This window comes from Falco punctatus (assembly GCF_963210335.1).
Source record: "Falco punctatus genome assembly, chromosome: 10".
NCBI lineage: Eukaryota > Metazoa > Chordata > Aves > Falconiformes > Falconidae > Falco > Falco punctatus.
The window spans coordinates 32008647-32035854 of NC_137590.1; the positions used below are offsets into that span (position 1 = coordinate 32008647).

At 36.4% G+C, this 27208-nt stretch overlaps 1 protein-coding gene across 12 annotated transcripts in view; it reads right to left on the minus strand.

Annotated features, from left to right (window-relative positions):
• The window catches only part of SOX6 (SRY-box transcription factor 6), a 372602-nt gene that overhangs the window by 207811 nt on the left and 137583 nt on the right, over nucleotides 1-27208 (minus strand). For all 12 annotated transcript variants that reach the window (XM_080404703.1, XM_080404708.1, XM_080404705.1 and 9 more), the window contains 2 exons: nucleotides 23063-23306; nucleotides 7687-7897 (listed from right to left, as the gene is read on the minus strand). In XM_080404703.1, coding sequence (XP_080260829.1) covers nucleotides 7687-7897; nucleotides 23063-23302 — 451 coding nt within the window. In that variant the 5' untranslated portion in view covers nucleotides 23303-23306. Of the gene's footprint in view, nucleotides 1-7686; nucleotides 7898-23062; nucleotides 23307-27208 lie in introns of those variants that run through there.

Sequence of the window (27208 nt, forward strand, 5' to 3'; positions counted from 1 at the left end):
TCCATATTTTTACAGCTATTTACTGACTTACATTTTTTGTCACAGAGCCCAAAGTCAATTGTACCCATTCATACTGAACTTGCCTGTCTTACTGCCCTAAGGTAAGAGATGGATTTTTAGATATGTTTTTTCAATAGTGATGCAATACTACTAATAACATATAAATAGCATAAAGATAGCAGACCTTACACCCTGCCTATACGGGAAACAAAAATGTAGAGAAGCATAATGCAGAAAATTATATAAAAAGGAAGCATGGAGACAATTTATCACACAACAAAAATTAAATTACATTGTATCCAGCAGTGGACAATGTCAGTATTCAGAGGTACGGTGGGATTAAAGGAAAAGATGAGATGACCCCTGAAGGTAAGACACTGGAAAACGTAGTCACTGGGGAGGAACTGGTTGGAACAGTCAGATGGTGGTGTTGAGAAGAATTTGGACTGTTTCAGTTTAAACTGTCCCTGTCTACAGCTCAAGTTCAGAGACAATGAGGAAAGGCTGAAAGCCCATTTGTTCTAATGAAAAAGATTTCACTCATCTCAAATATTCAGGGCTGAATAAAGACATTTCTTCAACATGATGTAAGTATCTCAAAACGAAAGTAAACATCTACCCAAAAATACTTGAAAGAGTTATCATAGCTAGAAGGGATGTCCAGTCTTCAGAACTGAGACCTGAATTTCAGACTCCCCACATGAGGATTTGAGTTATCATCAACTCTGTTTAATAGCAAAACCAACAATTTTGTAGAGGTGCAGAGGTACAAAGCTCCCACAAGAAATCAACCTGTACTAGGAAACTGAACCTCCAGAAAAGTAGATGCTCAATAAAATGCCATAGATCCTACATCTAGGTAACTGCCTGATAGTAACCATGGAGTATTTTCACCTGACAACTCCTCGTGTAGCTAATTCCATTCAACTTCCAGCAGATCCTGTTATGAAAAATGCTACCAGCACACTTTCCACATTATCGTTGATAATCCTAAACTGGTAAGTAAGAACTGAAAGGACGTGAAAAAAAATTAGCAAAAAAGATGGTCTCCATAATCTATGGAATTATTCATATAGAACTCATTGTTCATGATACCTGTGTCAAAGCCTGTACTGTTCCCCATTTTTGTGCCATGAACAAATTTTGGAACAAAGAAAACTGAAGGGAAACTTTCAAATGTAGTTTGAGACATACTGAAAAATGCTGAAGAATTACTATACTGTAATCCACACAGAATCTGTGAGTAATGACTAGATGCTCAAATGCTACAACGCTGGGCAAGATTGTCATGTAGACAGTCATATAATAAATGCAAAGATAAGATGGAAGAATGATAGTATACGCCGGTTTCTTAAATAAAAATTGTGAGATAGCACAATCAGAAAACAGTACTCTGAAAGACTTAAAGGATATAAGACAGGTAATAATAAAAAATCATAAATTCTCAGGTTACTGGAAGGATAAATAAAAATATGAGACAAAATATTAGTGACCAAATACAGTATGGTTACACAGGCTGGGCCTGCCTTGGCAAAAAAAAAAAAAAATTACCTAAACAAATATTGCATTCTAAATATTATTAAAACGAGTTCATTAAAGTTATTTCTGCTTCAAACAAGAATGAATTTTTGCTAGAAAAATCAAATAAATCAGGTAGAAAGAAACTAGGCAGTATCTTCTTTTAGTTACCAGGAAAATAACCCTAGAAGCCACTTTCTTTGTGGTAGTGTTCCTAGAAAGTCCTAAATTAGTTTAATTTAACACATTAAGATACAGGAATTCACTGTATACTTCAATAAATGAATTACTAGAAATTGTACACTCTATAAAACTTCCCTAAATAGAATAATATATTTTTCTAAAACAGCAACATAAATTGCAAGAAAAGAAGTGATCCATGTGATTTTACCAAGATCGTTGGATGAAAAAAAACACACAGACAGTGAGTTGGATTTAATTATATGGTAAAGTGGTAGGTAATTCAAGAAAACAGTCGTTTAGGAAGATGTGCCTCATATCTCCCCTCTGACTCGATCTGAGCCATCTATTAATTGTGTGGACTTTTGGGATTTGTGTTTTTATTTTCAAAGCATGTTTGGAGCTTAGCAGAAAAATTTCTCGGCCTAGATGCTGCCATATATGGTTTCTAACAAAAAGCAAGTAAAAGATATATTTTACTACATGTATAACTGATTCTGAATTTGCTTACCAAAAGCAATTTTTCAGAAGGGAAACACTGTGAGGGGGTTGCCTAGCAGATGCGGCAAGGTTTTTCAAAGATGATGAAAGGGTGTTGAAGAAGGGGGTTTTTTTCCACAGCCAAAAGGCTTGTTTCTTGTGGCGAGAAACACCAGTTACAATTTACCAATTCCATAGGTACCACAAAAAATAGAACAGTAGTATTAACTCATTTTTAGCAATTATTTGTATAGCCCTAATATCAAATCCCCATAATATCTTTAAGGCCTTGAAACAGAACAAAATACCTGTAGCCATCAAGAAAACTGAAGAATAAAGAACAGGGGTCTATAAATGTCAGGTGCATTAGGACAACCAGGGATCATGCCCTCATCAGTGGAAAGTGTAGGTATAGAGCACACCACAAGACAGATAACTTTAATTAAATCTCAGTAAAATTTCTGAAAAACATTCATTGACTACAGATGGTCAGTAGTTCTAGACCTGATTCACAAAAGACAACTCCTGACATGTAATATCCTCAAAGGTTGTGCTTAAAACTATACCAGTAAACAGGTGTATATGCCTGAACTCTGTCTGTTCTCAGCTGTGGCAGGCTTAAAACAAAGAATATAAAACTGAAACTCTCCATTCATTTGACAAGATAGAGTTCTCTCAGATTCCATTTAAAAAAAAAAATACACCTGCATAAAATTACAACCAAACTGGCATACCAGTGTCCAGTTATAAAACACAGTATCTGAAAGTTTAAGTTTCTTTACTTCCCAGTGAAGTCAACAGGAAATACGCATGGATTTGTGTGTGCAATACTTGAGTATGCCGTCTTTATGGGCATGATAAAAAAATATATAGGGGAATTGTTAATCTATTTTAAGCCAATGTAAAAGAAAACCTTCAATTATTATTAACTAATGAAGCTGGAGGGGAAAAAAAAAAAAACAAAACACAAAATCAGAAAAACCACCACTACTGAGTAGCATACTAAGATTTTCCCTATTGCATATAAAATGAATAATACATGTGAATCCTTAATTTTTAATTTAGATATCTTTAGACATATTATATATCACTATGTTACATATATCCACCCATAAAAAGAGAGTACAAACAGGTGCACATGACAGAGAATAGATGGAAATTTATGAATATACTACTCTTTATATAGATATTCATTATTCCAACATGTGTACATAAAAATCTTTGATCTCTTAATGTTCAACTTTGGTCTTCAAGGAGGAAACAAGAATGGGAAGCAGTTTATAAAAAGCTGGTGCTAGAATTGTGAACTGAGCTCGGTTGAAAAATGATACTGTATACATCGCTCAGAATCAAGGTCAAAAGTGAATTAGGAATCCAGGCCCTGAGTAATGAGGGCTTAGCACTTAGCAGAAATGACATGCCCAGTTTCCAGCTCAGAAGTGCCAGCTGACCTGCCAACCTAGCATTCCAGATCCGAAAGGGGGAAATCTGCTCTCCTAGCTACAGACAAGATGTGTACTACTAATTATTGCTCGTAGAGGCTTATGATGAAGTACAGTAGGATAGTTGTCTGGAAGCCAATTCTCAGCCTAGAATTCAGGCAGCCCAGGCAATGTAAATCTGTCTCACAAAAGTAATATAAGCAATATTCAGACAGAAGGGTCTTTTACTAAAGGGGGACAGAAAAGGAAAGAAGCAGTCTGACCATACTATCTAACATAAACTCGTTGTTTGAGCTGTAAAGAGATTTAATACTTGATTGTACTGGAGGATACTTCCAAAGAAAAAAGCCAGTAAAACAATCCTTCTGCTCCTAGAAAAACGAAGATGAATATACTGAGGTTATCCAAGAGGCCCTAGAGTCTAGTGTTGTTGATTAAATTAGACACCTGTTCATTTCTGACCTCTTCTGTCTTATGAGAACACAAGTCAGCAAAGTCTTTACATACTCAAATTAACTCCAAGTATTCGTAGCATTCTTTTTTCTTTCCCAGTTACAATTTCCTCATCAATTTTCTCATTTCCAAATGATTACAAATTAAGACACAGGAATGCTTTAATTTATAAAATCGGCAAATACTGGACCATGAAGTGAAAAAATGTTGTTTATCCTGTGATGTTCGTAATGTTTGTTCAAACTACAAATAATGCTTAAAACATACCTAAGGTATATTCAGTCCTGTATGAGGCGTTCATGTTCCCAGTATTATACACAAGGCATGACACTGGCTGAAGCACTATTATTAAAGAGAGATTAAAACAGCTGTACATTATGCTGAAGCACTCAGTCCTTCCTTTACAAACAGACGGTCCTGGATTACAAGCAGCACTTGACCATTTAAATCACTACAACAACCAGATTTAACCAGCTGGGCCATATTCTCTTAGGCAATGCCTGTTGACCTCCCCAGTCACAGCTGCTCAGATGAAATTCTCATTAGACAACTTATTTTCAGAAGCCAAAGGACTCTGATTAAATACATGTATTTAGATACGATAAAGTCTTTCAGTACATATTTCTTTTGCAGCGTTAGGAGGTACAACAGAGACCACAAGCTGTATATACAAGCACAACAGACACCTAATATCTGAAGGTACACCACAAAGTATTTAAGTATTTGACACCAGCAACTCATATTACTCAAATTCAGATCCTATAGATGGACCAGAAAGTTACTATATAATCACATTAAAAGAGACTTGTTGCTGTACTCGCATGGGGGTTAGAGCAGATCACGGGAATTCTTGAGTTCTTTATTCCACTTCTAATTCTACAATTAACTTGACATATGACCGTATGTTAGCTCAGTTCCCACAGATACATCGATGGTCATGGAGCTCCTCACTACGGAAGATGCTAATGTGTTTTACTAATTTATTCAAAGGAGTAATGCAAGACTTCAAGCCCCACAGATTTTACACAGTAATATACAGTAGAAATATACCTTTTCCCCATTACATTCATTAAAGCAATTATATTATACTATCTATTTGCTTAAAAAAAAAAAAAAAATCAGCAGGTGGTTTTCAATTTGGGCAAACAATTTTGTGATAGGTCAGGACTTACTACACAAAGGGCTCCTCAATGGCATTGGCAGCACACCATTTTAAGAAAAAAAATGCATAGAAACCTATTTTAAAGGATAGATGTTGAAGAGCATCATGTATAGTACATGTCCAATTAGGTTATTAAGTTTTTTAAAAGAGACTATGAGATGCAAAACATTTTCTTAATCTCACACCTCATTTCTCCAACTGACTCTGCACTGGATCAGTTGCAGCACCCAGAGTCACAACAAAGATCCAAGTCTTAAAATAGCAATTATTTTTAAAACATTATTTTATTTGGATTAAATATGGAGAGTTTACTTCTTTTTCATTCAGAGAAACCTCTGAATACTGAAATAGGCACTCAAATCTGTCATGAGAATGTTGGTATTCCTAGTCTACACAGAAGTTTAAAATCAATGAACTTTCTAAGTCTAACATCCTGAAGAGTTTCCAGTCTTTCTATTAATATTTTTCAGTGTTAGCTTATATGGTACCAGTTGGATGTTCATTAATTATTTTCTGTAAAATGGAGATAATCTTTTTTTCTACAAAAAATGCTGGATGAATTGAAAAGAACTTAACATGAAGACACAGTCAATTACCTTTGAACTTAGAGGCAGACTTTAGACTAGTTTTCCAGTATAATCTTGTCCATAAAAGGCAAGATTATTTTATAGATCAGAAATTACTTTTATTTCACAGCTGGTGAGAACATACAGCACAGAAGGCTCACTCGGTGAGAGGGATCTCTCTGCTGTGCTCATACCTCTCTACTGTATATTAATCCAGAGGAAGTGCAGAAAATTCTTGAGAATTCATACAAAAATAAGCTATGAAATGTTTAAATCCTTACATTAAGATACTATGTTTAAACTTTTTGATGCACGTTTTTATTAGGACACCATTCAGTATACTCCTGGAAAAGTCTTAGCTGTGGTGTCACTATAATCAACAGCAACTTGTATACTCCTGCAGCAAAATATGAGCCAAGACCTTTGATTAGAATGGAGTGTCGAACGACTGTTCCTGACTGTAAAAAACAACTTTGCCAAAGTAACATTTAAAATAGTTTTTCTAGTCTAACCACCAAATCTAAGAAAGCAATTTTTAAAAGAGTGATCTTTACAGCTGAAAACAGACAGATGGTAGTAAAGAATCTGGGACATTCTCTCTTTAGAGATGTTTCGCCAGCTTCAGAAAGGACACCTATAGAACACATTTATCTATGTGCTAGCATTTAACAATTATGCCAAGAAATCTGAAAGCCTACTTCCAGCCCTACATAATTTTATCCTATATTTAAACATATTATTGTATCAGCATCAATTTTAATTCAAATCTACATTGTTACACGGAGCCAAGGGATCTTAAAGTACACTGTTTGAAGTGCACTGGGACAGTACCCTGAAATTGAGGAGGTAAAATCATTCTGAACTCATGCATATTTCAAAGAAAAAAGGGATCATAAAGTTATACTGCCTTGTGGTTCTACTGCTTTACAAAGATTCTTCCTGGGTTACTTGTAATGCTACAAATGACACTGGTAAAATAACTACCAGAACCCACACCGATGCCTCCAGACCTGTACAGTTCATTTCAGAGCCCCCTGCTCTCACACCCTCCCTGGTTCAGGCTCCTGGATGAGCTCACAGAGTAGAAGGCACCATTACAGAAGCAACCGAGACTTCATTCAACTTGACATGGGGAGAGATTCGCACTGTGGACCCTGACCACGTGCACACGTATACTGATAAACTCACTCGCCATATGTGTTTAGTTCCTTTCAAGGCCCAAAACTTAGCAAAGTTGATGAAAATATCTCAATTAGGTCTGAACACATAAACTGCCTTAAAGCTCAAAGATTTGTCCTCATTTTTATCTCTTTAACACTTGCAAAGATATCTGAGCAGATTGTAAAGAAGTTTTATTTTTTCAGCCACAATTCTAGATATATAGGTCAGAACTAGGTACTCTTTACACTTAAAACGGTTTCACATTCTCCTCACTGCAGATTCTGGGTCATTAAGGTGGTGAAAGATGAGAATTTCCAAGGCGAAACAAACCAGCTCATGTTTTATTCATTCCTATTGTTTAAAATAAACATTTATCTTTTAAAAGAAAAAGAACAAGTACCACTGAAGAATATTTCTCATTCTATAACCAGTTAAGAATTCAGCCTAACCTTTCAAATAAGAGTTGAGTTTTCACCTAAACCGATATTCTTGCTTTGACTCACAGACAACCAAAACAATTCAGAAAGTTTTAAAAAACTGGCATATTTGCCTAAAATCCCTAATGGATCTCAAACTACCATTGCCATGGTAACCTGTGAATAACTTTATCCTAGCCTTTGCCAATTATGCAGTTTTCTGGCTCTTGATACCCAACACATTTTTTATGCCATAAAAATTGTAGGGTTTGGGGGTGGGGAAACCATTGGTCTTATCCAACACATACCCTCTTGCTCGGTCCTGGTCATTTCTTCTAGTTTCTTCTGTTTCAGTGTGTCCACCACATCTGCAAGGCTCCCTTTGCGGCGTTCTGGCGTTCCAAAATTAACACTGGTCATTAGCTCACTGCGGTCACGACCTCCTTCGTCGGGCTTGTTTGGTGAGGTAGAGGTATTTCGGAAGGAATATAGGGAACATAACTTATTACTCTCTGACTCCTGCAAAGAAACAATACAATGTGAAAACATAGGCTATTCTCTTACATCAGAAGTTTGTTACACAAACAGGTAAAAGTTGAAAGCATTATTTCTTAGCCTGTAATACTAATGAGCCTACATGTATCCCGCCAGTTTCTAAAATGAGCATTATGATTTTGGTTTCAGTGCTTGACAGAGGCTCTTTTTTTGCTTAAGATCAGCCCTTTCCATGCTTCTGATAATCATACTTAATGCCTGAGATACTCCTCATCACACATTTTCCTTGTCAGACACAAGCCACTTCAACACTTTTTTCAATGAATGTGTTAAGCTTTTACAGTTTTCTTTAGTTCCTTAAGTAAGGGCAATACATCATGTGGCACTAAGAGAGAAAATACAGGCAAGGACAAATTATTCCCTGATAGACCCTCAGTTAATGGAAGACAACATAACTTTAAAAGCTAGAAAAAGTTGGGCCAGTAATGACTGAGGAGCAAGGAATCTTCTTCACAGTTAAACAAATCTTACGGTATGTGTCTACCCATGCTCATGCACTGCTCTTGAAATTAAACCTTTTCCTTAAAGAATGAAGATTATAATGCTGCTGATACAGGAAAGGAAATGTTACTTTCCAGGCTGACATAGATGAGAATGTGCAAGGAAATGCATTTATGGCAGAACAAGTGATGTATGCTGATCCATAGGTATTGAGACTACACGGATCAGAGAAGGTGTTATACAGTCAAAAACAGAGAAAGAGAAGTAAAAAGGGTTCTTCTCCCTCCTTGTCAATAAATAACACATAATATTTGAGCAGTAAGCTAAAAAAATAAAAAACAAAGGCATCAAAAAACAACAAGCCATGCCTGTTCTCCTCAGTTCTGTGATATCACCCAACAGTCAAGCCCTCTGTGGATTTCTGCTGCATTTGCTGCATCTCTGCTTTCAGTCTTTCAGGTAAAGAGAACACAAATTCTTCAGTTTGCCCTCAAAAACTCAACAATGGGAATTTCTTGCACACTTCCCTTTCCAAAATTATTATTCTATTTTAATTTCTAATAATGCCAGGGTAGGAATGCTAAACATCATGGCTAAAAAATAGAGGTTTTTTGCTTATGGTATGCCTAGAAATGGCAGTGTGTATATTTGATGCCATAAAACAGATTTTCTTTAAAATTAAAGAGTAATAGTAATAGCAGCAATATATTTAAGAATTCAGAGATTAATTTATAGTTCTATCAAAAATCGTGCTCTCAATGCATAGCGTTCCCCACAAACCATAATAGTTCAACTACTCTATGAGCTGAAAACACACAGCTACAGAGCACTAAAGAAAATTGTGTCCCAGGTGAACCAAGGTCTGAAGAAAGATGCACTAGAAATCATCAACCATCGGCAACATCAGTCATAAATGTTTGTTTCAGCCTTGAATGGATTAAGAAGTAGCTGTGCAATGTAACAGAAGGAGTAACACCAACAATGAGTAACTGTGTTAACGGAGGGCTGTGGACTGCATAGAAGGTGGTGGTGACAAATTGTCACCCAGCACAGCAGTATACGATCAGCACAACCCCATCATTGCCACTGGAGGAGGAGGCAGCATTTGCTAGTGATGTTGAAAACATATTTATTCACTAAGATAGGAAATGAAGAAGACGCTATCACATCCCAGCCCTAGCAGCACCCCTGTCAACACAGTAGGAGTTACGGGTGTTTTTGTAAGAGGAGACAGAAAGAGAGGTGGCATGGGGGAAAAAAAACCTTTGCCTTCATTTTTTCATTTATCAAACATTAAAGAATTTTTCATTCCATCCATTTGTACTCATTAAAGAATCAAACATCACAAAGGACAACAATATCTTACACAGAACAGGTACAGAACTGAACTTATTTAGTTACCTTTAGGAAAGGATCACTCTCTTATCTTCCATTGTTTCTGAAAACTACTTTGCATTTTTCTTAAAATTTGGTCTAAGTTACAATGGAGATGAAAAAAGCATCTTCTGATATTTTTCAAATTTAAAACTTAAATTTCTATAATACTTTGCTTCGATGAAGAATTAATACTATATAACAATGGCATTTTTACCTTTGAAGACTACAGTATAAGAGCAACGTAGTAATTTTAAAGGAGTTTGTTCTCAAGAAAGCAACATCTTCTTACAGTAGATGAAGCATATCCCTCAGGCTCAATACAGGGTTTTTCACACACTCAGAAAGGCACACTAAATCTATTGTTTAGGCTGGAAATGAGAAGATAAGATAATCTGTGAAGCAAGTAGAAATGACTGAATGGCCTTCCTCCTGATACCCTGTCTCCACCCTCATCTGGACACACACGTGGTCCAGCACAACGTTCCTTTGCTGCACATCCACACTTCTTTTCCTTGCCTAAAACACTGCAACTTCCACGGGGTAGATAAGACAAGTTTAAACTCCGTGCAAATGACGTATGTTTATGGATAAAGGCAGAACGACAGCCTTTGCGAGAATGAGCGTCTGTCCAACTAATTGTGTCTTTTATATTGACAGTTTTATGGGGAATTAAAATGTAGAATAAAAAGAAAAGAATAAAAGGTATCCCTAATATTTTTGGTTCTGTCTGGCCCTACAGCTATAGTATTGGGATTACTAAATGCCTAATGTACCTGCAGTGTATTATCTGAATTGGCACTCTAAGAAACCCAGCAAGGATGACTTTCTGAGGCCCATCTTTTTCTGAAATCAGAAATGGTTAAAAAGAGTGGCTGAGGATTCAGAAGAACTGCACAAACTGAAAGGCATTCAAAGGATTAAATGGGCAAATGGAGCAACTGTAGACCAGTCCAGTGTAAATACCTTATCTAATAATAGCAGAACTCAGCTAGAAAAATCTAAATCAGCTGCATGTACATTTATCTGCAAGAAACAAACCCAATTCCCATTCTATGATTCTAGATAAATTTGTGAATAATCTACAAATAAAATGCAGCCAAAATGGAACTTTAAAAAGGCTTCAGAAGAAATTTTATAGCTACACAGTCAGAATATACATTTTTACTCCTATGTATCTACTGTTGGCAGCTTTCTTTTTTATTCCAGCCATATGAACAGGTTATATTGACCTCGCATTCACAGCAAACCAGACAGATAAAAAAGCAGTGGGGCAAGGGAAAGCAGTGGGGCTTTTTCTCTAGAAAGGTGACTCAACTGTATTCGAAGGGAAGTTATTACTGCAGTGTTCAGTTCGTTGCAAATCAAATAAAGGTTGCAGCATACTTATGAAGGATTTTAATTTGCTTGGTGGACCTTACAATCTTTTGCAAACCAACAGATCACATTTATGTCCTAGCACCTCACCCACTGCACGACCACAAGTGCAACTATCACACACATCTGATGCAGTCCTGACTATCAAAAATTAATCTGCACTGACATTCATAAGCAGCATGCAGCTACCCTCCTAATGTAACTGGAAATATGGCCTCATGCCTCAGATTTCCTCTGAAAAGAGCCTGGTGGATCACGTGCGTTGTCTGAGAGAAGAGGCATATCATCCCCACAAGTTTGTTGGTCCTCTTGCTTTAATGCATAAGGTACTCTCACTAGAAAATCTGAAGTCCGGAATGGAAAAGGACCCCCATGCTTCTTACGACAGAACAAGAAAATAAATTCATTGTTAGGAAAGGAGAAGCTGGTCCTTTTGAATATGGGAGGATTCAATAATAAAAGAGATCATATCCTAGAGAAGCTTTACGCAGCCACCTTTTAAAGAATAAGGAAGACCCAGTTCATTTGACCTGAAGAGAAGAAGGAAAGGATGCTGTTAAAGGTTATTTTTCATGCTTTTTCCAAGAGCATGGAAGAAAAGGCAAAGACAAGTGCCTAGCCAGGACCAATTCAAATATTTTTCCTTTGCAAAATCCAGCTGAGTAATCCGTCGGCACTGATGAAAATTCTCCATGTAAGCCAACTTTTCTCAGCAAAACTGATAACAAGAAAATAGGCAACAGAATATGACTGATATGAACGTCTGCATAATGTATTTGGACACAGTCTGGTGTCCAGATTCATCCAGTAGCTACATAATTCACTAGTAACTGATACATCCATGAATTCTAGGTTAAAAAATCATGAAATTCTGTAAAATGGCATTTTTTGTCTAAACTTGAAATAATACCTTCAACACATGACAGTCCCTTTGAAAGGTGCATTTTTCAAGGTATGCTATTCTTACTGATTTCAGTGATTTCCACTGGGGGCGGGGGGAGGGAATATCTTATGATAAGATAAATAGCAAACTCTAGTCCATGGAAAAAAGACTTAACACAGAGCATGCTTCTTCATCCAACATTGATGAAATTCAATCACAGTCAACCCTACACATTTTTAATCTTGACTACATTCAGATTAATTCAATTTCCAGTCAAGAAATAGAACAATATTGACACATTAATAAAATGTCAATATCAAAAGATTATGTCAATCCGAAGCACATTTTGCCTCTAATAAGAACAGAGTGCTTAGAAAAGAAGAAATTTAAGAAAAAGCGATGTGTGTAAAATTTTTATTTCAGTCCTAACAGAAAGTGTTAGGTAAAAGCATTGCTTACTAAAGATAACATAGCAAAGTGGGTTTCTTCTCAGTCTGATCCAAAATGACATCTGGTGCAGATTGCTCAGGATCCCATCGTACCGTTGCTAGACTTATAAAACTACCTTCCCACTCACAAACTAATACTGGATAACTGTAGGACAACTGCTTATGCCCATACCAGAATAGGCGAGGGTCTTACTGCCCAGGGACTTTTGCCCACCACAATGTGGTGTTTCCAGACTAGCCCTTAATAACTGGCAAACAATAAAATCTGAAGACAGCTTCTTACAGAGGTTTAGGCATGAATCTGACTGCTTAAGGAATAACACGTATGATGATCTTACATCTTAAGCTTTCTTCTTTGCCTTACTCGGTCAGATGTAAAAGTGTTTTATGTTGAAGAGGTATGTATTTGCAGAGATGACTAAACCAGAAAATCTTACTACTCAGCAGCTGAAGACAGAAACTCAGTCTGGACCACTATTCCAGCTGCTTACTATTCAGGAGGGACAAAACTATTTTTGAAATGTTGGGGTTTAACACCATGGTAAATAAAGGTCATTTTTCCTGTATACATTTCCTCACCAGCCCATTAGCACAGACAAATATTTATTACAGATCACTCAACCCATTGTGCTTAGTGTTTAGACAAAATGTCCCTATTATAACAGATTAAACACCTACAAAGAGTCATTAAAATATAAGGATTAGGTTTCAAAGTGGAGAAAACAAAGAAAAGTAAATAAATGCACAAAAGACAGAAACCCAGAAATTAGCAAGGCATGAATACTAAAATACTATGCAGGGTTTACTCAGGGATAGGTAGCCCATGCATGAAATCATACTTTTGCTTACCCCTAAAACCTCTACCTATCCCCCTTATCATATGCCAGTGAGAAAACATTAAGATTTCCAGTGCAATATGGTAAGAGCTTTCCTAGGTCTTCCCTTGGCCTTTTTTCGTGTTAGAGGGGCAGTGTACTTCTCTAACCAATCCCAAGTTTGCTGTGAATATATGTGGTCCAGCAACAGTGTCCTTTGGTCTCATCAGCTTTTCAGGCTGCCTGGTGTAAACAATGAGTGGCCTGTTGGCCGTTCCTTTTAGAGCTTCTGTGAATGGCTGAAGTCTAGTTTTGCTAACAACAGAAACAATTCTGAGTAATTACAAACAACGGCTTGGTATAAATAAAGACAGGGACTCTTTGTGACTACATATATGGGATATTCTTCACACTCCATAATAATTCCTGTAAAACTGTTACATTAATACGTAGAGATATTTCAGCATGCCTCTTACTCTGAGAAAATAATTTTTTACCATCTACGTTCACTACATTTCACAAGTTACATTGGCAAAGTTCTTCAAAAAGAGAGCTGCTTAGTTTCTGTGCAAAGGAAGGGAAATGCTTATACTTTCATAGATGTCTCTGTTGAAAAGGGATTGAACAAATAATCGTAATTTTCCTGTTAGTGTAAAAATACATTTTTTCTTGTGTATTTAGAGTCTAACAGTTTAAATAGTTCATTTTCCCATCAGTGGTCCCACTGGTTTTAGCAGGACAGATGGGGGAGTACTGCTGTAAGTGATGTAAATAAGGGTATTGAAAGCTGACCCAGTATTTTTCAGATTGGGAAGATAACGTTTATAGCAATAGCTGCAACCCGAATCATAAGCCGACTTGTGTCACCTTCTATGAAGACCTTTCACTTCAAAAATAGAGCAAACACACATAAAATGGCAGCTCTATCGATGAAAGATCGTAGGCTAAAACCAAGATTCAGTATTCTTGCTCCTTCTCCTAATGGCCAAAGTACAGAATAAGGTGGCTGGGAAGTAACGTATCAGTTTGGGGACTCCACAATCATGAGTGGTGATCTGGCTTCAGACAGATCTCTCTTTGGGATCCTCCTAAGAGTTAAGGACAGACCAACAGCCTGGTGAACTGAATTCTGTGGTCAGGAGCCTTAGAAGGGGGAAGCGCATGAGGCTGAAGATTTTAATAAAGGGACATGAGACAAAGAGATATCCCTTTATGGTGGTATCTAAGTTTCATGCAGGGAGGAGAGATTCTGTCTCAAAGAGAGACGGTCCCTGAAGATAAGAAAAGAGGAAAACTTGGGAACTGAAACTCTGGGCTGTAAAAATCAGGGTGACTGTGTTAGATAGCAATCAAAAAATAACTACTATCAACTCTGATTGAAAGTTGACAACTGCAACCCTATTCAATAGCCAGCAAGAAAACTGTTCCTGTAAGTTCAACTAAACCACAGGATGAATGGCCAAGAAGAAGTAGAAAGCAAATATTACTAACATAAAATGTGTTATTTACTAACATAAAATGTGAATTGCTTATTTCCATGTGGATGAGGCTTTTCTGTTATAAAAGGATATTTATCTGTCTCTGCATTGAATGGGACACATGTAAACACCCCAGGAAAGTTGGATATCCAGAGTGATTTTGATTCCAAGTACTAGAGGCATGCTGGCACTTGGAACTAGTCTGGAGTTAACATATAATGAAAGCAAATGTTTACAAAATCATTTCCAATCACTACATTAAATAAGGTTTCCCATTTTGAGGAATTTAATTAAATAGAATTAAGAGAAATTAAAAATCTAAATGATCATTTCCAATTCTCATCCGATTAAAAAAACACAAAAGTTTTATTAAGAAAGATTTATTTAAATCCAAGGCTTAAGAATGACTGCTATGAGCTATTGAGAGGACATAATTTGTAAAGTCTCAGCAAATTATGCTAGTGGGAGGGCAAATGGCAAGTAATGGAATAAAACCTCAAGTCTTTAACTCAGCGTTTGCTCTGATAAAACTTACACTGATTTCACTGCCAAAGTATAGACTGACTACAATCTGTAAAAGCCTTGTATTCCATTTTCACACGCATCTAAAAACGTCTAGAAACAATACAAGACTAAGCATAAGCTCTAAGGCACGAAACAATATGTTAAAACAAGAAAAAAAGAGGAAGGTAACTTTAGTTTAGATCAGAGGTTTAAAAATGAGATGACGTAACAGTCAGGCATACATGACACGAAAAGGCCACTGCAGGAATAGATACCTGCTTGGAAGTAATAGGCAGGGACTTTTTGATTGATGTAAAATATGACAACTTAATTGCAGCAGTCCCTTCATACTCAGTTGTTGGAGCAAACTAAATGAAGCCAGGTACACCAGCTTTTGGGTAGAGAGATTTCAGAAGTTTACAATTTTTCAGCTACGTGATTTAAACCCTTCGCTTTACAGACGAGCAAATCTGTGAAAAATGTTGACAGCCATTTTGCTCCATTCCAGAACAGAAAATCACCTCAAAATTATTAAATACAATGCACAACCATTTCTGTATGGCAATCAACTCACCCACAAATGACATGCATACACTCGTGTGTGCTTTTGCAAGAGTCAGATGCTAAGGATTTCCTTAACCATCCAAATACCATATGTCCTAACTCATGGTGTTTAGGTTTGGTAGTAAATCACCATATTGAGACTTTATGCCCTAGACTTTGGTTAAATGCTTATTAAGGAAAAAGTGATGCATAACCATTTCCAGTATGAGTATTTAGACCTATATTTTCATCTAAACTGAAACTGAAGATGCACTGTGATCAGTCCGAGCTGATTAGCATTGTTTACCTTTTGGGTAAATAAAGACACATATTTTGTGAGGTATGCTTGTCAGAATCTGCCAGATAAAACAAGGATTGTGTGGCTTGGATATTTCAGATAACTTTCTATATATCCAACTTCCCCCTATTAGGTCGTCTTAGTTGTCTGACTTATAACTAGATCTATTGTAAATATCAAAATAAAATTTGTATTTACGTTTTCAGCAATATCAAATGCACATGGAAATCCTTCACTGTATATAGTTACATGACATATATTACATGCTTTATGTTTCCCTTTTAGCATTTGCAGATGAACACATGCAGGAAACCAGCCTGCTGCATAGAGTACTTGTATTTCTTTAAGGTAAACACTGATGAAACATTTGGAAGACTGAAATAAAAATAAGACATTTATGAGACATAAAGGTATCACATAAAACTGTTGTGAATTACAATAACATTGGCTGAATCCCAGAACAGATAATCCTTATAAACATGCAGGAATGTTGTAAACTGTATGTGAAAATCAGTGATACAGTACATTAGGAGATTCATATTACACTTGGTGCTGTGTCTCAGTCCCTGGATTTTTCATGGCCTCAAAGATTAAAATAAATACATGTAGTATCTTTCCTTCCTCCACGAAGACATTTTATGTACACAGTTTTATTATGCTGAACAAAGATACCAAAGTGTGTTTTTTCTTGAGCTGTCAAAGTACAAAAGAAATGCAAAAAGTCCTTGCACAGATGTAGTAAAGTGCTGGATTTTATCTTTTGGCAGGTGCTCAATATGCAGCCCACATAATCACATGTTAATGACTGGAGTGTGTTAATCAGCATGCATACCTGATTCCTTCTTGCCCAAGGAAAAAAAAAATAAATTAACAATTTAGAGTGTGTTAATGCTTCTACTTTTGAAAAAATTCATGTCAATATACAGAAGTGAATTAAAAACTTTTTAGAAATTGCTTTATAAAAAATTGGACATGCTACAATATGAGGAAGGACTAAAATAACTACAGGTTTAGCTGAACATAACCTACAACTCTTTCGTGAAAAATTCAGGTGATGATTAAGTCTATTTAAACACAGTTTACCCTAGAAGACAGGGAAAGGTTTAAAACAGACTGTGAGTTTTGAAAAAAAATTGTACAGTGTCAAAATGAAAATAACACAAATATAAGAGACCTAACAAAAAGAACAATTATTTGATTCTTCTTCAAATGAAGTCAATTTTGTATTTCACCACCCCCATTAAGCACATTATCCTGCACATTTTTAGGGAACTGTTTTATTATTTTTAATATGAAATGTAAACATCTTTTTATGGTGAAGCTAGTAAAACTAACTCCTTAATGTTTCAAACCTTTAGACGTGTTCTGAACATTACAGTTGTTGGTAGTCCTAATAAAGTCAAGCTAAGCGCATACCTGAATGCTTTTCAAATCACAACACTCTTGAAAAAAAATTATTTTAATCATCTTTTCTGCAATATGTTTCTCATAGAAGTCTATTTTATGGAAAAATAAAATATCATATCATCTGCTTTTTCACACCCTTCAGTTTCAGCCAAAACTTCATACCCATGCAATTACATATGAAGGTATTTATCTCCTTAGTTAGATAAAAATTCTGATGCACTACCTGGCATGCAGAAATAATATCACAAGCACAGCAGAACTGCTTTCGATCATCACAAAATTCATATTTGTACATATAAATAAACAGCAATTTAGCAGATACAGAACTGCCAGAGTTTGGGGCATTTATATTTGATGCATTCTATATGCTTGTATCCAGCCTGTAAATGAACTAAAAATAAAATTTCAAAACGTGTAAATGTATCTATAACTTTTGAGAATTTGAAGCCATGAATTTATATAAAAACAAATTCACAGTGTTTAGCATGTCTAAACATTTTTCAGTGATCTTTCCTAAAAACATGAGTTCATTTTTCTTAAAGGGAAGAACTTTCAACAAGAGAAGTTAATAACAAGGGAAGTGGGGAGCGACAGGATTGTGCTTGTTTTATGTAGACACAGTAAGCACTGAAACGTTAAGGCCTTCAGGATACCGTCTATTTCTGCCTTTGTGATGCCAGTAGTTTTGCTAAAGCTATAGAAAGTTAAACTTGATACTTGGTGATTTTAAGTGATTCCTGCTGCACATAAAAACCCACTATCAGTACTGCAGAGATGTACGTGCAGACATGGTGGAAAGGTAGCATGCCTTTCACTCTTTTGGCAAGAAGACAACAAAAGACAGAGACTTGACATTTACAAAATACACGTTAATGTTGCCATTTGAGATAAAATCCAATGAGATATGTTTCATTTCTAAACCCAAGGGGTCTTTAAGTGATGTTACATAACGTATAGGGAAACACAGCATATATTGAATGTAATTAATTTGTATATGTATATGTGTTTGTTCTTCCTCAGGTACAGGAAAATAACACCCATCCTTTAGATTTGACTTGCTGCTGTGGATCCCTGTAAGAGTCTCTCACTGTGTTATTTCAAGTACCAGTAGTGCAAAAAGATGTGGATGCCCTCATTCTGTGCATGCACACACTGCCTACAGCTACCCTGTAGTGGTAGGCAGGGGAGGAACACCAGTGGGAAAAGAGTGTGGTGACCATCGCAGTGATACACCATTATGTATAGTGATCAGCACAGTAGCTACGAGTTCTTCACAAACCTTGTCTGTTACCAGACTGTTATACTGGAGCTGGGGACGGGAACAGAATTTGCCACTCTCTCCTTTTTACTGTTGGGGACCAGGGGGTGGAATTCTGTGTTTTGGAGGAAGATTCCGGATTTCATTAGGTTAAAGCTGCTCAAATGTATTGTTCACAAGGCCCACATCCAGCCTTTACAGCCTGGGAACACACCACCTCATTCCTCAAAGAAGATCAAGGCCACTTGTCCATCTAATTTTTTGTCTTGTTGGCACTGCTTTCTCCTGATACTTCAGAGAAAAAATACAAAACCTTCCTGATTTACCTCACAAGGTGTGTGGGGCTCTGTGTGGAGATGAGGATCATTCCTGGTTCCCCAGTGAAAAAAGCACACATCATGATTCTCCATTTCTTTATGTATTCACTAGTAAATAAACTATTCGGAGACAGCAATTCAGTTACTATTACACTTAACAAAAGTAAGTATTGTTGCCTTTCCCCCCACATCCTCTCTCAGTCTGCTCCCTGAAAAGAGCCAGGTTTTGGATGCAATCTAAAAATGTGACTGTATTTCTTCTTGCCTGTCCATGGGAGAAAGCAGGATACTTTCCTTGTTATCTTAGTACCACCTTGCCCTCTTCCCTACAGTTTAGTGCAGCAAACAGATACCCTCAGCCTAAAACAGACTCTATTTTCTAGTAGAACTACATGCAGCCATAAATACCCATATGTCCAGGTATTTTTATATTAAGTTACAGTTAGAAATATAACTATAATCTCTTCAGCTCAGCGATATGAAATTACAGAAATCTTTTGGTTGTTTTATTTTCTCCCCACTGTAACATCAAATTGGCTGGTGATACGATACTTGCAGTGTAAGTCATTACAGGTCTGACGTTACAGTTGCTACACATTGCTGAATCTGTCAAATGAAAAGGGAGCACAAAGGGAATTTCCAAATGCAGCTGCTATTTCCCATTTGTTAAATCCTTTTATTACACCATATAAGTACACAGCTGGGAAATACTATAGAGTGGGAGTTAAAACAAAATATTTTGGCTTCCAGACATTCAGAATACACAAAGGACTCAGTGGAAAGCAATGCCTGATATCAAAAGGGAGTGAAAGTTTGAAAACATTTCTAGCCAGTGTGTTTTTTTTATGATAATACACAATGTAGTTTGAAGGTATCTTACATTACAGAAAGTGCTGCATACCACAAATGTTGGGGAAAAAAACTCCATTTTTTTTTCAGTCAAATTGCCCTACTACAGTGTCTTTTTTTCACTTAAGATCTGTACAGCCCTTGTAGCATGTTACGATGCATACTGTGTGCTGCCTCAAATTCCAGTGAAATCCTTAGTAGTTTTAAGGGCACAAAAGGTGCAGGATTGTGCCCTTAATTAGATACCACATAAAAGAGAAAATTTTTCCTCCCCATATGTCGACACAGCATTCTTTGAATTTACTATCTTATAACCAGACAACACACATTATTGATGCATTCTAATGACAGCACTACTGTCTTTACTTTCAGTGTAAATGGTATGAGCAGGTGCTTCTTCAAATCTGCTTTGAAAGGATCCGTCTGGGAAAGGTCAGAAAGCACTTACCTTCTGGGAATTTGGTTTTATTAAGTAGAAAAGCGGTCACTACCACAGCACCTATCTCAAAATTGCCCAATCCACCTTCTGGAATTTGTCTTTCTGGAAAGAAGCTCCTATCCTCCCTTAAAGGAGTATGAAATTGCCTTCATCAGAAAAATTGCAGATGCCTCTGAATTATTTCTTAGCAATATTGATGCCTGCTTGGAGACAGAGGTGTTTCAGAGAAACTTTATGCAGTTAATTGAGGCTTAAAGGTTTGCTCATGAAGGACGTAAGGGAGAAAAAAAAATATAGAAAACAACCCCGATAAGTTTCCCTAAATGACAGTTCCTCAAGGAGGAAAAAAAAAAATAATCACTATTCACTGTTGTGATCTAACCAGTCATCTAACTCACCTAAACTGTAAATACACTGGGATCTTGGTCTGTATATTTTAGATCTCTCTTAAGTGCAACCGAACAGCAGGCCTTAGAACTTTGGTTTTCACTTCCAGCCAGGCCTTGTAAATTATACCCAGCTTTGAGCTGGGCAAAAAAATTTGTTTGGTTTAGCTGAGAACTACCTAAATAAGGATGACATACATTCACCGCCAGATTTAACCCAAGGGAATTGTGGAAACTCCTAATGATTTTCAGGACATTCATCTACATATATGATGGAATATTAACTGGAAAAAGGAGAAAGGAAAACCAGAGTCCTGTCACTCAAGCAAAGTTTATGCACCTGTCCTGAAACATGATAAGCCAGGTGTTGATTCGTGCCTGTCCAGAGGTGTGGCAAGTGTTGACATGATAGTACAGCACTCAGAATAAAACCAGATTGCACTGTTGCTGTAAGTGTAAAACCGCTTCATAGCAATACAAATGAGTACAACTGATTACACTGAAAGAGGTTCTATCATTTTGGCTTAAGCATTACTTCAGGCCCAAGGAACAGCTTGAACTAATGCTTGTAATGTTTGGAGGGGCTACTAGAGGCTAGGAGTACCTTTCTTTCCAGGACAGAGTAATTTTATCAATGTTATTGGTGTCTGAAACTCCCAGAGTGCATATGCCTCTCTGAAAGAATAGGAAAGTAGCTGATGAATTCACAGGTCTATTTTTTTTCCACCAACAAACTTGATCAGTACTTTCTAGTCTGCATCCAGCTTGTCCTCCTGACTACACAGAAGTTAAAATTATTCTGATGAGTTTATCGCATGACTTGGGCAAAAGGGCGACTCTCCATCCAGGATGAGGTTCCATCTGAGAATTCTGCACAGAAGCCATATACATCACTTACAACCTACTTTGCCAAGTTACTAACCTATAACCATTTTTCTGTAAAGCCATTTTTACAGCTGAAATTTTGCCTCCTTCATGACAGTCACCCAAATACTTAGGAATATTATAGGCCTGACAAAGTTCTGCACTGGGTTAAATTGTGCATTACAGATTAGGTAGCATTTTTCTGGTTTGGTGTGATCTTTTGAATCAACTGGATTTTAGAAAGAAAAAAACAAACATTATATTAGCAAAATAGATATTATTGTAGTGCTGCTATTTAACTAATTCCAGGCATCATATTATGCATGAAGAATTCCAGTATCTATGTTGATTAATGCATTAGAATTATTATTTCAAGGCAAACTTGAAATAAGTTCGTTATTTAGTTCTGCCAAAAAAAAAACTACAATTGTTTTTTAACCATATTGAAAGCTGCTAATTCGTACTGAAAAAAAAAAAAAAGACTTGCTGAAAAAATCCACTCAGACATTTAGTAAAAATACAGAAGAAATTTTATGAAAAGGCAGGGTATTCTTTTTAAACTAACTGTGTGAATTTAATGTCTGTGAAAATCACTTTATGAAGAGTCTGGAATTATGATGTTCTAAATTTACAGGACACCTGGCTGCTCCACGTACCTTAATTCTGTTCCTGAGGAACACATGCAAGGAAAATAAATTGACTGAGATGCTATGCCCATTCAGTCTTAATTCAGTCTGCCCATTTATTGCAACGTTTTGGGGATGCAGAGGCAGAATTTCAACTGCAAAATAATTTTATCTAGGCTACTGAAGAGAATACAGATAATAATTCTGATCATTGCTAACATCACCTGTATAGAAACTGGTGATCTAGAGCAGAAGAGCATGACATAGTTACTCATAAACACCTTTCCCCTCCACAAAAACTTGTAATTTCCTATAAATACAGAAGGATGTTTGTGTCACCTAAAATGCCAGCTTCTTTGTTGTGGTGTAAAGCTACAACATTCTAGGTTCGGTGGGTTCTATTTTTGAGAGACAAGTAGAAAAATGCATTAAAGTTTCTTCCTTCAGCACAACACATTGCAGATGACAAACAGTTGTGCACTACATCCTCCTGTCAGAAATTAATGTTTGAATATATGAGCTAGAGAGGTTATGACATAAATCAAGGTATGAATGAAAACATGATAAATAGATGCATTTCCTTTCCGAAGGTGAACTCATCAAATGACCTCATTCATATAGACCTGTATACTTAAGAAGATTATACAATTGTAATTTACAATTACACATATTGATGTTGATCTATTACTAACACCGACACTTTAACGTTTAAAAAGCTTTACACCCAAGAAGGATTATGCTGAACACATCTTTCAAAATGGAAGTGAACAGCCTTTTACAACACTGATTTAGAAAGCCACAGTGAGAACTGTGAAACTCACCATTCTGTGTTGGGCTGAGATGACTCCATCCCACTCAGGATCCTGTTGGATGGTCGTGACCAGAGTTGGTAGCTCCTCAGAGTGAGGTTTGTTGTGCATTACATTATGTAGAGGCAGATGAGAGGTCGCATGCTGATCACTGTTGCCCTCTTCCTTGTCTCGTGATGCTAAGTCCTGGGTCATTGTTTCCTCTCCATCAGCTGCACATGCAAATGGAGAGGTAGCCTGCTTGGAAGACATTCTTCTACAAAACAAGAAAAACAGAAAAAAAAGAAAACATTGGTTTTAAATGGAAAAAAAAAATCAAGCTCAAAATAGTCCTCTAAACACACCACAGTTGCCTACAACAGTTAAAACTTAACCATATGCAGTCAAGAAAAGTAGTCTAAAAAGTACGGGTGTGGGGCATCTGGATCCAAAACACTGAGAAAAAGTATTCATTGATGCCAAGTCAAGGTCAGGGTTAAGTTATATGATGTCATTCTATTCATTTAGACATGTCAAACAATATAATTTTCCCCAGCCATAAGAAAATAGTGATCTTATTGGTATTTTCATGTTGACTTTGCCTAAGAGTTCGTCTTTAAACTCTTACTCCCATGAGCAATCTGAAGGTTATAAGCAAATGTTTAAATGAGAGAGTCCATCGTGCTTTCCTAACTTCACTCCTTGCAAGCAGAAGATGTTTTCTACATAGATAAGAATTTTTAAATCCATTTCACATTCTGCCATATATGTCTTTTTGCTGTTTGTTGAAAGCTGTATCTGCTCTTAACCTGTTTAAAATTTTACTCAGTTTTACCTTTTGAAAAGTGTTTTGAGACATTCCTGTGAAAAGTGTTCTAAAACTGAATGGTCTATTGAATGGATGGATACTATCCGAGTACCCTTTTACAGTTCAAACTAAAAATCTAAAATAATTATGTTGCATTTCATATTAGGCATTGAGTACAGGATATAGCTCAACAAATTACTTTAAATGACTTAAAAGTGTAATGAACAAATGCATTGATATATGTTAAATGTCTTTTCCTAATAATGGCCTCTTACTACCATCTCATATGCAAACACAGCTTTCACCACAGTTTCTGCACTTAAATGAAAATATAACTGACTTCAACTCAAAATCTGAAAACACTCTGTTTAAAATTTCTAATAAGATTAACTGCAACTGTTAAAACAATCATTAATAAACCTGCAAGAAGACAGCTAAAATACATTAAGCCATTTTCCCAGGTTTTAGTAACTTTAGAATATCCGTGACACTGAAATTGCTAAGAAACTAAGGAATAAGATCTTCACCTTAATTGCTTTTTAACAATAATTGATTTCATACCTTTTCTTTAAAAATGCACAAATCAGTTAACATCGGAAACCACATGAGCATTTTTCAAATTAGCAAATCATTAACTTGCTAGTACTGTTTCTACAGACAAATAAATACTGATTAAAGGGTCTGGAAATCTGAGACTAACAGTTAAATTTAAAAATCTGTCACATGCTTTCATGAATATTACAGTGAAGGAAATATCAAGTGCAAAGAAAAATAATTAAGTTAATTCCAATTTAAACAGTAGTTTTCATGTAGCAGCCTGTGTTTCACATAGGATTTAACAGCTAATGCTAAATTTCTCACAATTAATGAGGGAGTTCACATTTAGTATCCTACAGTGAAAAAAAAATAATATAAGATCAATTAATCTAATTATGTACAGTTCTATATGAAAGTATTACAAGCTTTGAAGTGCTTTGAAACATATTAAAACACTGATACCTATTTAGAATAACTATTCTGTAAATAGAGATAATCCTGCCTCTTAAACTCGATACTGGTGGGGAAAAAAAGCTTTGCATTTTCTTGAGGGGAGCCTGAGTGTAAGTGGGAGTCTGATATTAATGTTGCCAATAAGCAGAACTGAGGAATTTAAACTGTGTCTTACATTCTTACTATGCTAAAGAATTTGTGTTGATGCTACAGAGAACATGCCAGGAGTTCAGCAACCGGCATTATTCTGCGTACTTCAAAAGGTTCTGGTTCATAATTACTATGATCCAAGATAAAATAAAAGGTTTGCTTTCCCTTTTCTCTTTAAAATAGTCACGTTAATGTAATCACTCACATGAAAATATAAGTCAATGCTCTATGCAATTTGAAAACCAGACATGAAAACCGAAAGTCACAATAAAGGATTTTCCTTTCTTTCACCTCCTCAACGGATCTCATTCTTGTTTCAAACTGAATGAGCTTCTGTGAAAAGAAATAGCTATGGCTGTTTCTTCACCATAAATTAATCATGACAGAAAACTAGAAATGAAAATGTCTCTTAAGAATAATTTCAACTACAAACTGCACCAATGAATAATAGTGCACAATCCTAATTAAACACAACTCTGCAGCTGCAAAAATAGGCTGAATCTGTCCAAAGCTACGAGTTGGCTTTAAAGGCTGGTTTGTTAGGGACTGTTTTCTTAAGGAAGGCTGGGCCCTCAGTCTTAATCAGCCAATAAATTATTTCCTGCAATTACATTAAATAGAAAATTATCTTCAAATTGGGAATGTTAATTGAAAATCAAAATTCAGACTGAAGTTTAGAAATTACATGCTGAATATAATTAGTCTAGAAAGGCTTCACCTCTTTTTCATAAACAGGCTTTTGGTATTTCCTCAAGTGACCATTCAGTAAAGCTATCTACTGGTAATGCACTACAGAGGAAACACTTTTTCTTTGCCGTATACACTAATACGCTTTCCTCTTATTCATGATGTTTTAAACACAATGAAATAAAAATCTCTATTCACGTTCTGTTCTTTAAGTTGATTACGTGGTGAAAAGGGGACTCGGTTAACCTTAAAAATAAAATTATACTGACAGTCGTATTCACTAATAATCTCAAGCCATGCCCAGCAACTTCTCTGTGTATTAGCCTAAGAGAACGGATGGAGAGCAGGGTTCAAATGCTTCCTAGCTCCACCTACCCCTTTCCCCCACCGCTGCGTTATGGTCAGACACATTTCCATAGCGCGCTTTCCTCAGTTGCCCGTAGTCCTGGAGCACAGACAAGCTCAGGCAGGTCTACCAGGCACTTGCTTTCCTCTCAACATAATTTTTAGGGGTGTCTTTCACTCTATTTTCCCCCAAACCTTTGTCAAAATGGCAAGATTGAGCACATTAATTATGGTCAGAGGTCAGCACTTAATGGCACCTTTCAGGTTTTTGGTTGCTAGATTTTAAACATCGGGGTAAAAGGGACAGAGATGTAGGACCTTGCTAGATTAGGCCCTCCACCTTCTTTTCCCAGCACAATCATTAACTCAATCGATACACCTCATGTACGTCTTCTGAGGGTGCCAGGGTATGCACCAAATATTGATTATGCCTGGCTTTATAAGCAGTAAAACAGTAAATATAAACTCTGTGACGGGGTGTTATCCAGACAATTACTTCATGCAGGTTTTTACTCATTACCTGTCTGTTTTTACTTAAATGGGAGAATTCTGTACACAGAATTCCACCAGGTCCAAAGGCAGAGTTTGGCCAATAACTCCAAGGTCTCAAGAAATTCAAAGGGAGAAGAATCTGGCCCATCTGAGTCGTTTATGTTTACGATAACATTAAACCATAGAACAGGTTGTTGTGTTAAAATGTTTTAATGTTGAAATGCAAGTATGAATAGCAGGCACATTTTAAGCCATAACTACTTCCCAATTTTTCATTTAAAATATTCAAAATGCATTTGCTAAAATCCCTGGAGAGACAGAGGAGGGAGGGATCAATATTCATCATAAACAAGGCTTGTAAAAGGTATCCAGAACTTACTAATTTCTGTTATAATTTATTTTATTTTTTCTCCTATTATCAATTAAATTCACTCAAATGATTTTAGAAAAAGTTTCTGATAAAAAATATCTCCCTAGTTATAACCCCTGCAAACAGGGGTTTATAATGGAAGTGCTGACACAACCCTAACTACAGCAGCGCAAATGGTGCCGCTATAATACACAAAATCAAGTTCTATTATTCTAAACTATCCTCGCTCGGGGGGTTTTCTTTACTGTGCTCCCAGACAAACTGCTGAAGCATGAAAAATTTAAATGCAATCAAGTGGGTCCAATTCTACTTTACTAGAACAAGTGTCTACAGTGGT